The 12,631-nt window shown below is 43.8% G+C and overlaps 1 protein-coding gene across 4 annotated transcripts; it reads left to right on the forward strand.

Annotated features, from left to right (window-relative positions):
- The first annotated feature begins 665 nt into the window (after nt 1-665).
- On the forward strand, nt 666-11,461 carry trim8a (tripartite motif containing 8a). Of its 4 annotated transcripts, none has more exons than XM_080507151.1 (7): nt 666-1,381; nt 1,499-2,107; nt 7,668-7,763; nt 9,343-9,576; nt 9,730-9,761; nt 9,989-10,104; nt 10,244-11,461. In XM_080507151.1, exons 1-7 carry the CDS (start codon nt 1,349-1,351, stop codon nt 10,903-10,905), a joined length of 1,782 nt encoding a protein of 593 aa, XP_080363277.1. In that variant the 5' UTR covers nt 666-1,348; the 3' UTR covers nt 10,906-11,461. The 4 variants fall into 4 exon arrangements, with proteins under 4 accessions (XP_080363277.1, XP_080363279.1, XP_080363278.1 ...); XM_080507153.1 differs by having other exon boundaries at nt 666-935; XM_080507152.1 differs by having other exon boundaries at nt 666-916.
- The last annotated feature ends 1,170 nt before the right edge of the window (nt 11,462-12,631 follow it).

The following is a 12,631-nucleotide window of genomic DNA, read 5'->3' on the forward strand; positions in this document are numbered from 1 at the left end:
AAAAGACATTTAAGAAATGTTTTTGTTTTTGTTTTAAAGGTACACTACAACACTGACACCGAGTATCCAAAGAAAAAGTTACAAAAAATAAATGTTCCAGATTTTTACAAGTTATGATTTGAAATCACGTAGTAATGAGTAATAAGTGTGTAATAACCCTTCACCGGTGGAATAAACCGAACACCTGCTGATCATCATTTACTCAGTCTTTCCAATAAACAATTGATTTGACTGTTTTCATGACTTTAGTTTTAAAGCTAATAAATTCCAATGCTTTGTTCTTAATGTATTCTTTCCTTTCTGTAGCGTGTGAATGATTGCTATATGATTGATGTTTCTCTGTTTGTATTATAACATTGGGAAAATTCGTTTTTATTTGATTTTTTTTAATCATCATTATTATTTGTAGATTTACCTGTAAAAAAAACTTGGAGGACTCTACACTTTTGAGTCAGAGAAGCGTCTTTTACCGTCCGTCCGGTAGAGATTGCTGTGGCCGTGCTCTCTCTCTCTCTCTCGCGCGCGCTCCCTCCGGTTCCAACCTCCGGTTCCTCCGCCGTCCTCCTCTCGGCTCCTCCCCGTCGATGTATCAACTCTGACTGGTCACGTTATTGGAGGAGGGCAGTCGGTGTGGAAGCACTGCGCTCCCTTCCGACCACTCACTTTATTCTGCCTGCACTCGCCACCATAATATCACCCGGAGGGTCCAAAGTGAGAGCAAAACAACCGCAAGCCGGGACCTTAACGGGATAAAAAAAAAAAAAAAAAGCCCCCCGAGTGTGGAGCCCGTCAGACGAACGGACGGACTGTAATCCAAGCGGGGGGGAGCCGGGTTTCACTGCGGGCTGGATGACAGGCTCTCCGCGGCGGTAGAGGCGCACCGGAGTGCGCCGACGACATGGAAAATACATAGTTGGTAACGTTGCGCTCCTTCCGTAAGATTACGTGAATACATCCCGTGTGTTGTCAGTCAGAAAGCTTGAGTTTCTCTTCGGAATCGTCGACCTTTTTTATTTATTTATTTATTTTTTTTCTTTTCCTTTTGCTAAATCAGGAGTCGCGTTTTTTCAGTGTTATTCAATCGCAAGTTGTCACTCGCTCTCAGCCTGTATCGTCCTGTTCCCCGGCAAACACGCACAAACCAAACATCAACACTCAATCCACACCTTGTTCTTCTGCTTTTTTTTTTAAAAAAAAAATCGTTTTTATTCCAGTCACTGGTTCGTAGTGGGTTTCTATGTCCCCGCACTGAGTTTCTCCGTGAATTTGAAGAGTTATTCGAACAGTTTTGCGCGTCGCCCTGTAATGCGTCATTAGTTAATTCTTGTGTCATTGAAACACATTCCTAATGTGCCTTCACCTACGAAGCCTGTCTCCGCCTGTGGGTTTTGCTTCACTCATGTTGTGTCAGTATCTAAATACACTCATTCTCTGTTTGTTTTGTTTTATTTTGCTTTTTTGTGTGTGTGTGTGTGTTTTGTTGTTGTTGTTGTTTTAGTTGCACATCATCAGTTTGGATTCAGTCGGAGTCGTCGTCATGGACGCGAGCTGGAAGAACTGCTTCGAAGAGGAGCTCCTGTGTCCCATCTGCCTCAACGTCTTCGACGAGCCCATCCAGCTGCCGTGCAAGCACAACTTTTGCAAGGGCTGCATCTCCGAGGCCTGGGCCAAAGACGTCGCGGCGGTCCGCTGTCCCGAGTGCAACCGCGACTACGAGCAGAAGCCGCCGCTGGAGAAGAACTTCAAGCTGGCCAACATCGTGAAGCGCTTCAACGCTCTGAACACGGAGAAAGCCCCAGCCGCGCTGCACTGTGTCCTCTGCAGACGGGGCCCCCCGCTGCCCGTGCGCAAAGTGTGCCTGCGCTGCAAAGAGCCCTGCTGCCAGACGCACGTCCACACGCACCTCAAGCAGCCGTGTGCGGCGCCGGGACACCTGTTAGTCGACGCCGAGGAGCTGAGCGCTTGGACCTGTCCCAGTCACGAGGAGTACAGGCTGCTCCACTGTGAGGAGGAGCAGGTGGCTCTGTGTCCGTTCTGCTGCATCTCCCACTGCACGAACCAAAGACACACAGTCTGCGATGTGGATACACAACGCATACAAATGCAGGTAGACAAAAAAAAAACCCAAAACAAAACAAAAAAAATCTCTCTCTCTCTCCCTCTCTCTCTCTCTCTACCCCCCCCCCCCCTCCATTAATGTGAAAATATGTCATGGATGCACCACAAGCCACGGATGGTTCTTTTGAATTCTCGAGGAAGTGAGCATTTCTTTCACTTCGCCGGTCTTATAAAGGCCTCTCCTCTCCTTCGCCTCCTCTTTTAATCGTATCTGATGTGAGAGGACCGGACAGGTGAAAGCCGCCCCTCTGGGTAGACGATGACATATGCGCGCACGCGCGTGTACGCACGCGCGCGCACACACATATCCATACGTCACACGCTGCTTTTAACCTTGATATCATACCACCCACTCCAAACCGCCACGCCCTCCCATTAGCTGCACCGTCCCCCCCCCCCCACACACATCCACCACCACCCCACCCCCTGTAAGTGCTGTGATGCAATCTGCATCCACCGGAAACGTTGACCCCTGGTGGGGAAGGGGAAGGGGGGGGTGTCCACATGTAGTTTGTTTATGTTAGCCTTCCTGTTCAGTTTCAGGATCTCTTGCCCAAAGTTGCATACTAGCATGTTTTCAGGACCCATTCATAAACCAGTGTGTGCGTTGATGCGTTGATCAGGCAACAAATTGCCACGGAGTGAATAATGATCTGTCTTGGCAGGGTCAACCTCAAGATGCACAAAGGAATGCGTCTCGCATGAGGCTAACATGCCGTCGCTGGTTCTGCTGGTGTGTTTCCCTCAGTCCTTTTGCCTTATTTTAGTTTTCTCTCCTTTCACAAGTCTAATGCGAGGTGTAAAAAAAACACCAAAAAAACAAAAAACAACCACCCACATTGCCTTGTAGACATGTTTTTTTTCTCCATCCCTCCCTATCTTCGAAGGGTTGGGAGTGAGAATCAGACGAGCTGCTGCATCTTGTTGATACTTTTCGGTTGCAAAAGTTACAGTGACGATTGTCTACATACTTCTAAATCAGCTGAAGTCTTTAGTGCAAACTGTTGCCCTGGTTCAGGGCTATTATTGGGACAAAAGATGTCTGTTCAGCCCTTTCCACAGCTGCTCCCTCTACACCCTCACATGCACACACCCACCCATCGCTCTGTCCTTTTCACAGCTGTATGGTCGCCGGGCAAATGGAGTTATCCAGGAGTCACAGTTCGTGACTCTTCTCAACTTAACACTGTCCACGCTTGGTGCATTCGGGCCTCGCAGGGCCCTGTAATTTATTGATAAATGTGGCAATAGCCTAAAAGTTAGGCTTCTTGGATGCCGGGTCATTTATTAAAGTAATTTGAGTCTGGAGTGGCTTCACATCAGTACTTTCTGAGAGGTCGTTCTGCTTGACAGAGCTGCAGTCTATTTTGGTAAAAGGATTTTAAATTCCCCTGGCAGCACTCTTGTTGCTTTTGGGATAAACAAAGAGGGGAAAAAAAAAACAAAAAAAAACCCCACTGTAGCTGTGTTCGTATCTCGGGTTATCTTTGGCTCTCAAAGGAGACTTTTACAGTAACCTTTTGTAAGCTTGCTGCTAATTTCGAGATGAGAAAAGAAGAGTAATATAATAGTAATGTCGTCCCTGGGACGAGCGGAGGAGGAGCCCTCCCACACAGCCTCACCTTGGTTTTCTCAGGCACCTCAGCAGGAAACCATCACTCATGGAATCTCTGCTGTTTGCAGTTTTCTTGTATCTGGGCTAGAGTGAGTCAGTTCCCCAGAATGCTGAGGGCTGTCCATTGACATCAGAAGTGGGGAATAGTTGTCAGTTGATTGTGAAAGAGGCTCTCTGTTCATTGAGCCCGGGGCTTCTCATTTAAACATGAGCTTCCTGGCAACCTGTGGGCGTCTGGATGCCTAAATAGGACAGTGGGAAAAGTGATCATTGGTGGGTTTAATCCCGATAAAGGTAGGCTTTCATGCCACAGTGCTGCCCTTGCCCCTTTATGGTATTTCAAACCGACAACAGAGCAAAAATGGAATTGGCGGAAGCGAAATGAGGAAGACGCGATGGCTGAGCAGAAGCACAGAGGCCCTGAAAGGATGCTTGGCTTAATGTGAAGCCGCGTCACGTACAGCAGCTCACGCACCGTTTACAACACCAGTAAAACGGCCGCTTTCAGAGGCGCCTGCTTGTTTTGTCTGTGGAGTTGACACTTGAGGGATAAAGTTGTATGCACTGTGTGAAGATATTTTACGATACCTGAAAAGTCTGAAAGGTATTTTGCACACGGTGTATGAAAACTGTAAATAATATCCCGGCAAGTCACTTGCTTTTTGCCAAGTCAAGTCGGTTATTATGTAATTTTTAGAAGAAACTGAAACTGTATCTTGTGTAGAAAATTACATCGTGTTGCTGAGTCTGAATGTTTGCGAATGAGATCTCAACCCGTCGTGTCCAGATCTTCAGAAAAGTGTCTTCATCTTGGACGTTAATATTTGAAAGCTCTTTTAACAATATAACACCAGCTGGGGCTGATAGTCCATATGTTCACCCCCGCTAGTTAATATCTGAAGATAAACCTATTACACAGCACAACACATCTGAAAGACACACAATCCTCACATTCAAGGTAGTTGAACATTTATTACAATGAACTGCTTTATACATAGTCTCGGGAGTTTATTTAGTGTTACATACCATCAAAGTTTCATGTGCCAACAAATGTGACAGAAACCAGCATGTGGCAATATTACCAGTTACACAGTTGTTATTAACCTTGTACCAACACAAGGTGTTTTTTTTTTGTGTGTTTGTTTTAGGGTTTTTTTAGGTCACATTTGTGTCGCCCACAAAGTGAAAACAGGAAGATTAGTTTCCCCCGTGTTTTGCCGCTGAGTTCACGGAAACTACCTGAGATTTTTCTGAAGTTGTTGTCTGACCTTGAACAACAGTGAATCATGTGTAAGTTTAGCTGTTTGATGACCCCACCCCCCCAAAAAAATAAATTAATAAATAAATTAAAAATAAATTAAAAAGAGAAGGTCCCCAGGACTGTAGCCCTTTTACACCTATGTAATGTATGCTTTTATGATGCTGGCTTTGCTCGAACAGCTCCGGTTTGTCCCCATCCATTGAGGCCACAGTATCACAGCTCATAAAGTAACTTTGCACTCTTGATTTTTCTTGTGGGACCCATTTCTAAATGAGACAGTCAGCAGTGCCGTGGCAAAGCAGCAATTAATGCCTGAATAGATTATTGGAAGTGCAATGTTTTCTTATAGGCACTTAAAGTGGAGCCAATCAATATTTTTATGTGAGCAGTAAATCAAATAGCTATATGTAATGTGAGAGGGCTCACTTGCACTTGAGGAATCCCAAAAAGAGCTGTCACCTTGCTTCAGCAGTTCCTCATAGGGTTAGTGAGGTGGTTTTTTTTTAGTGTGTTTGATGTCATTAGTTTAGTCTTAAAGACTTACTGATTTGCATTAGTTTGATTGGTGCTTAGTCAATTATACACTATATATCCAGCACCAAACAGCAGACACATTCAAGTTGGGTGTTAACAGCTTCTATTTGTAAATAAGCTGGACATAGGTTGTTGCAGGGGTTTAAAAAAAAAAAAAAAGAACTAGCAACATTTTGCCATTTATTATTTAGTCAGATTTATGTTAGATGTTCCTTGTTTTCTATTTCTGATGTCTTTGTGCTAATTCTTGACACTACTGCATACAATAACCTGAAGGTCAGGGAGATGCCATTTCCCACCAAGTCATGGTGGAGAAATAGCTTGAACAATTCAAATCAAAAGCATCTAACCAGCCAGAGCGGAGTTAATAATAATAATAATAATAATGGCTTGGATTTATATAGTGCTTTTTTTTCAGCCTGACTCAAAGCGTTTACAGAAACCATTATTCATTCTCACCAGTCCCACCGGTGGTGGAAAGCTACGTTGTAGCCACAGCTGCCCTGAGGCACGCTGACAATTATGACTTATGAGGAGTAATGCTTTGATTTCCTATGGATTACAACTTTTATCAACAATATTTGTGTGAAGCAAAGTTTTAAAATGAAGTCCAGCACTGAAACACAAATTAATACCTGATGTGACACAATGTGTGTGTGTGTGTGTGTGTGTGTGTGTGTGTGTGTGTGTGTGTGTGTGTGTGTGTGTGTGTGTGTGTGTGTGTGGCAATGTGCTGAGTGGTTTCCTGCTCAACTTAAGGACCCCCTCAAAACTGATTAAAACACCACTATTAAAATGTCTTAGGTGATATTCTTGCATGTTGACAGAAACATTATGAGTGGTTCAACATGCAATCTAATTGTCTGTCTCCTCCGGGAAATATTGCGTCTGTTTCCTGAATGAAAATAAACTTTTTAAACTTTGTTTTGTACATTGGAACACCACAGAGTGTTTTTGAATCCTTTTTGTTCTGAACGAGTTGGGCTGTTGAGCGAGTTCCCACTGGGAAAATGGAGATGTCAGGCTGTTGATGTGCATAAGACAACGTGAGTGCTGTAAGCAGCTGAAGAGGACTGTTGCTGCGATTCCACAATGTAGCTGCCCTGAGACTCGCTCACTCCCGACCACAGGAATGTCCTCACTCTCCCTATCTTTTTCACCTCTTCAAAGTTTCTTTTTCTATCGCCTTCACTCTCTTTTTGTATGTCTTTCTCACTTTCTTTCTGTCTGTTCTTGGCATGTGTAAGGCAATGCCTCTCCGCTCAGTCCCCCCCTTTCTCCGGCGCACACTGGCTGGGAGGGCGAGCGAGCCGGGCCCCAGCGTTGTGCACACAGACATGACAATCTGTCACTGACACAGAGGCCAGTGCAAACAATGGAAGCGATGCATGTGGCAAAATGAGGAAGCACAGAGGGGTGGTGAACCCCCCCCCCCACCACCCCCCCCACCTCCCCGACCCTACTCCTCCCACCCTGCTCCCTCACATACACATTAGCTTTCACATATAAATACATACACAAGGCTTTGTTGCCATGACAGCAGTTTTTTTTTTTTTTTTTTTCTTTCTTATTTGGGCATGGCGCCTTTCCCATGCAGAAATGGTTCATTAAAACACATACCTGCCCTCCCTTGTTCCTACTTAGCTGTCAGTCTGTGACTGCAGATTGATTTCCATCTCCTGCAGTAAATGGGGAAGGATTATGTTTTACCGGGTTCTTTTTACTGGCCTTTGGCTCTTTTTGCTCTCCTGATTGAGCCCACAGAGGAAGTAGGCTGGTCCCAACAATGGACTTCACTTGAGGTAGTAGGGTCCTTTACAAACACAGGAGCAATCAGGGATGGATTTGTGCTATTATGTTTACCTTTGTTGGTGCTTCCCTATGGATAAATCCACGTGGTCGTTGCTGGGAGCTTGTGTTTCCTTTGTCTAATTAGGATTATGGAGGAAGTTGTTGTAGAGTTGTGAATAGCGGGTTGGGTTGTTTAGGTTGCACTAGAGGCCCCCCAGTTTTTGTAGTTTTAGTGTGTGTGTGTGTCTGTGTGTGTGTGTGTGTGTGTAGTTGTTTTTTTTCTATTTTGAGCATATCCTGTTGTGGTTCATCTATCTAATCCCCCTCGTCTCTGTCATCTCTCCACAGACCATGTTAATGAGACAGCAAGAAAGACTGGACAGTCGTGTTCAGAACATCGATGAGCAGCTCAGCAAGCTGGAGACAGACAAGACGCTGATGAAGGTTCAGTACATGTTCACTGCGTATCCTCGTGAAACTGTTTGGAAAAAGTGTTATTTCTGTAAAACCTTGAATAAAAGGCCCAAATTATAGCCCTTAGGTGGTCAGGGCTGATCACATGTTATTACAAATACCACCCTTAAAAAAAACATGACTCTGTTTTTTCACATGTTTTTTTCTCTGCTGTTTTGTCCTGAGAATAAATGATACTCTCATTTAAGCATCTTAACAAAATATACAACACTTATTCGTAAAGGTATTTTGATACAGGGCCACCTCTTCGTATCTCTTTGACTATCTCTGTGTGCAGTCTGGCAGCGTTTATCAAAACGATTGATATGGAAGTAATGCCTTTCGGCAGTTGGATTATTTTGCCCTGGCTTGTTCAAAATAATTTAAATAATCATTTTGATTGTATTGCCATTTTTGCTGAGAAAGGGTTTTGTGTAAACTTCTGCCCCCATACGGATATGTTTTATGTCTCAGATATGGTTTATTTGAATTCAGTAACTCAGGTGAATAAAAGCATGTTTTTATGTTGTTTTGTTTGCAGTTTTACAGCTTTCTACATTTTCGTGCTGTTTGTAAATGAAAGGGAAATGTATCGTTAGCTGTCTTAGCACCATACACTGGCTTGTACATGGGGTTAAAAATACATTTAGCAAATGATTCTTCTACCTCAGTTCTGAACACGAAAAACGTGGATGCAGTAAAAAAAAAAGAAAAAAAGAAATCTATATTCAGGGTGTGATTTGCTGTGAGAGATGGTGAAGTATTCTGCCCTTTAGGCTGCTTAAACCCCTCCTCTGCTGATTTTTCTTTTTTTTTTTTTACCGCAGGGGGATACAATTTATCTCCTCTTCATAGGGATTAATGCTACTTCACTCGCAGACCATACTAAAAAGAAAAGTTGAATAAATGTCTTGTAAAGACGAGGTAATGTGGAGCTGCCGACTGTCACTCCTCAAAAGGGAAACTCAACTGCCGCACATACTTTGACTCATGTTGATTTGTAGCTTTTAGCTGCACGTCGGAATGTGGTGTTTTCACAATAACTGTTACTGTTAACATTGGTTGGGATTTGTACAAACTCAAAAGGGCTGCAGAAAGCCTTCTGAAGAGGCATTGAGAGTTAAAAGTGTATGTCTTTATACTTATAGCTGAGCTGAATCAAAGAATTGGTTTCACAGAATTTCAGTTATAATGAAAGTTATTATTATTGTTTATCAATATTTCTTCTCATTAAAAGCTCCTCCCTGACTAAAGTACAGTATAGCTAAACACTATTTTATTTCATTCAGTCGAAGCATAATTCCTTTTTTGCACTTTTCTGTTCTTGTTTACTGAAAAATCAGCTGACAGGAAATAGTTGTACTTAGTTTGCTAAAGTTGATTCCTAAACCGTCACTTGGCCTTGAGTCTGTATGCAGTATATACACAAAGATATCAGAGGATTGGGGAGTATTCTAAGTGTGTTAATCTGATATTTCGTCATCAGATAACGCCCGCTATTTGATAAATGACACAATGTCATTCTATTTACATGATGCCTTTAATAATGTTATAACTCCTTTCATCTCAGGTTGCAGTGTCTGAGCTGAAGGAGCGTGTGAGAGCCCAGTACAAGAGGATGCACGCGCTGCTAGAAGCAAACCAGGCTGAATCCTTGCAGATGCTGGAGAGCACTTACATTGTGTACAAGAGGAAAAACTCTCAGCAGCTTCTTCAGCTCAATGAAAGACACCAGGAAGCAGAGAAGCTCCAGGGTTCAGTGCAGTCGGCCCTCCAAAGAGCCGACAGCCTGAATTTCATGAAGGTATAGCAGTTATATTTTAATGTCGTCGCCATGCTTTCTTATTGTTAATTGAAATTCTTGGTAGCAAGACCACCTTTGTGTACTGCTTGAGTACTGACACATTTGTTTGATTTTTACTTCCCTTTTATTTTTTACTTTCCTTTTTTTTTCCAGAACACTAAACCGTACAAGATTCTAATGGACAGGTAAGCGTTTCACGTTTAAGAAGCTGATAACTGTTCATACTCATGGCACAATGAATAAAAATATACTCCTAAGTGGGAAAGTTTCCGAAACCTCATCAATCACCATTTGGACATAAAGTATGCCAGTTGACTTTGCAGAGTAGCTGATTGACGTAAGATCCAAACAGCTTCAGAGCTTCAGTCTAGTTGTCTGATCCTTATGTTTTTGTTTGGGGTTTTTTTTTCAGGTCCAACTCGTACCTGAGTAGTTCAATCCCTCCACTCAGAGTGGGCAAGCTTAACGCCAATCACTTGCTCTCCAACCTCTCAACGAGAGAGAAGAACTTGCGAAAAATGCTGGAAGGTATGGATTAAAAAAAAATTAAAAAAATTGCATGTATTGAATAAAGATGAGGGGAGCTTTTACCACAATGCATTTACTGGGGTGCAACGCTGTCTTTGAACTTTTCCTCCCCCCCCCCCCCCCCCCCCCCTCCACACAGAACCATTCAGCGATGCATCCATTCTTGAAAGTGTCCAGTGTCACAGCAGCTCCACCGGCTCCAACCAGGGGGCCAGTACAGGACCCCACAAGAGGAAATATAACGTGGCTTTCCTGGAAAAAAACACAGAAAACTCCACCTGCCAGGACCCTCCACCTTTGCTCTACAGCAGCAAAAAACCCTTCATGTCTGCTGACCAGAGTCACCGTGCTTCGTCTGTGTATTCCTCAGATGTCCTTTCCCAGAATGCCCACGCTGGACCCGGCCACAGTCGGCTGCTTGACCCTTCATCCCATCACATGGTGGGTCTGGGGTCCAGCTCGAGCCACCACTCAGGGACCATGTACCCACCGTCCCACTTCCCCGGCGCAGGCGCCCCGCAACAAGCTACGTACGGAGGGAGGAAAGTACTCATGTGCACACTGAATAACTGCTGCTGTTCCGGGGCCCCCGCCACACCCGCCCGGCCTCCATACCCGGCGCTGGACTCGTTCCCACCCATGACCTCTCAGGAGTTTGCCTCAAATGCCCCGCTACCTGCAAATCAACCGCTGCAGCATTTTCCCATGAGGGGACTGATGGAGGCGTCGCAGACGGCCCGGCACCCTGATTTCTACGGACTGTACGGCCAGTCTTCAACCAAGCATTATGGGACCAAGTAATAAACCAGAATGAACATTTGTTCAGTCATTAGAACAGAATTAGCATCAAAATGTCCATGTCATTATTTTTGTTTGTTTCCATCTTGTTTTGTGAGATTTCAGCACATGTGATCCCATTACTTTGATCATTTGGCCCTGTTTACCCTCTTAATCAGTTACACTAGTAATACTCCTATTTGACACCCATACATTTGTGCTTTTATTTATTTTCAGTTTTGATTTAACTGGAAGTGCTAATGTGAGTCTTAAATCTTTTTGAAGCAGTGACCTAATAAAATGACATATCCTTCATCGCGTGTCCTGGCAAAGGACTCCAGAGACTCCAGTGCCTAAAAAGACTGTTAACACACTCTTGTTGTACTTGCAATTTCCTAGCTCTTGATTATTTCCCGTTTGCGGCTGAAAGCATGCAGGGAGCCTCTCCGTGCACTCCAAAGTCCACGTGGCTTTAGAAAAAACACTGGACGACAAATGCTTGTCAGGTTTTTCAAGAATTTTTTATAGAACATTATGAATAAACCAAAATATGTGGAAAATGTTGAATAAATAAAAAAAAAAAAAAAGAAACTAAAGTAACGAGCCATTGTTGTACTTCAGCCAGCAGTTTAATGCTTTTATGTAATCTTATGGGATTTTTGTCTCTACTTTTAACTTGCACTTTAAATACATGGACACGCTTGTCATTTTAAAAGATTGTTTGATTATAGTTTGAGGTCTGTGCTGAGCGGCGTGTCTGGGTTAAGAGGTTTTACAGTCTCACAGAGTTCCAGATGAAATGTCAGTTTCCTGTAAGCTGAAACAAAGAGAAGCCATTATTGTAGAGCATCCCACCCTGTGTGTGACCCTCAGCCTCTTCATATGTTAAATCTTTTAAAAGAGGGGAAAATACATATGATTTTGAGATCCTCTGTGTTCAGAAATACCTCATAAAACAGTGGCGGAGGTTTGGACAATGATTTGTTACAGAGCGGCCCACAGCAGGCCTGTTATCTGCCAATTTGGAACAGTTCACTTCCTTGTCAACATCCTGGTCTGTGGCAAAAATCTCCGTCTCATCCCTCTTTGTCTCGTTATTGGAGCTGGTTGTCAAGTTAGGTCAGAGAACAGGAATAACCAATGAGAAGCACCTCCCTCCCTCTTCCTCTCCCGGGGTATCATTTGCCAGAGCTTGATGCAGAGCAGGAGGAGGAGGAGGGCCGGTTAGAGTGGCGTATTGATATAAGCACAGAGTTTTAATGAGGGCTGGGACAGTATAGTCATCTACTTATCTGTCACTCATATTCCTTTCATCAGTCCCCTCCCCCTCCTCCAGTGAGACGGTGATATCGAGGCAGTGAGCTGGGGGGTGAAGTGACAGAGAGGGAGGTGAGGAGGTTGGGTAAGTGTGTCTGTCTGTGTTATGGGGGTGGATATGCAGCCAATGAGATACATCACTTATTTATAGGTTATAAGACATCGTGCCCTTCTGGTTAATTTGGCTATTTCTCCTGTCTGGACTTTTTTTTTCAAAATTTAAATTCCTTATATGATTTTCTGCCCCTTTTAGTCAGCGACGATATGAGAGAGAGGGGAGAAGGCGGACCCACGGTTTAGTTACAGTGTGGCAATCTGACATTTATTGTGTTTGTGCGAGTGTGTGTAAGCCAATTAGCATTCCCCTTGTTCACTCTTCCCTCTGTGTATGTTATTAATAAAACATACAGCAGATAGTCTAAAGGAGGAGGCC

Source organism: Blennius ocellaris, assembly GCF_963422515.1.
Source record: "Blennius ocellaris genome assembly, chromosome: 13".
Taxonomy (NCBI): domain Eukaryota; kingdom Metazoa; phylum Chordata; class Actinopteri; order Blenniiformes; family Blenniidae; genus Blennius; species Blennius ocellaris.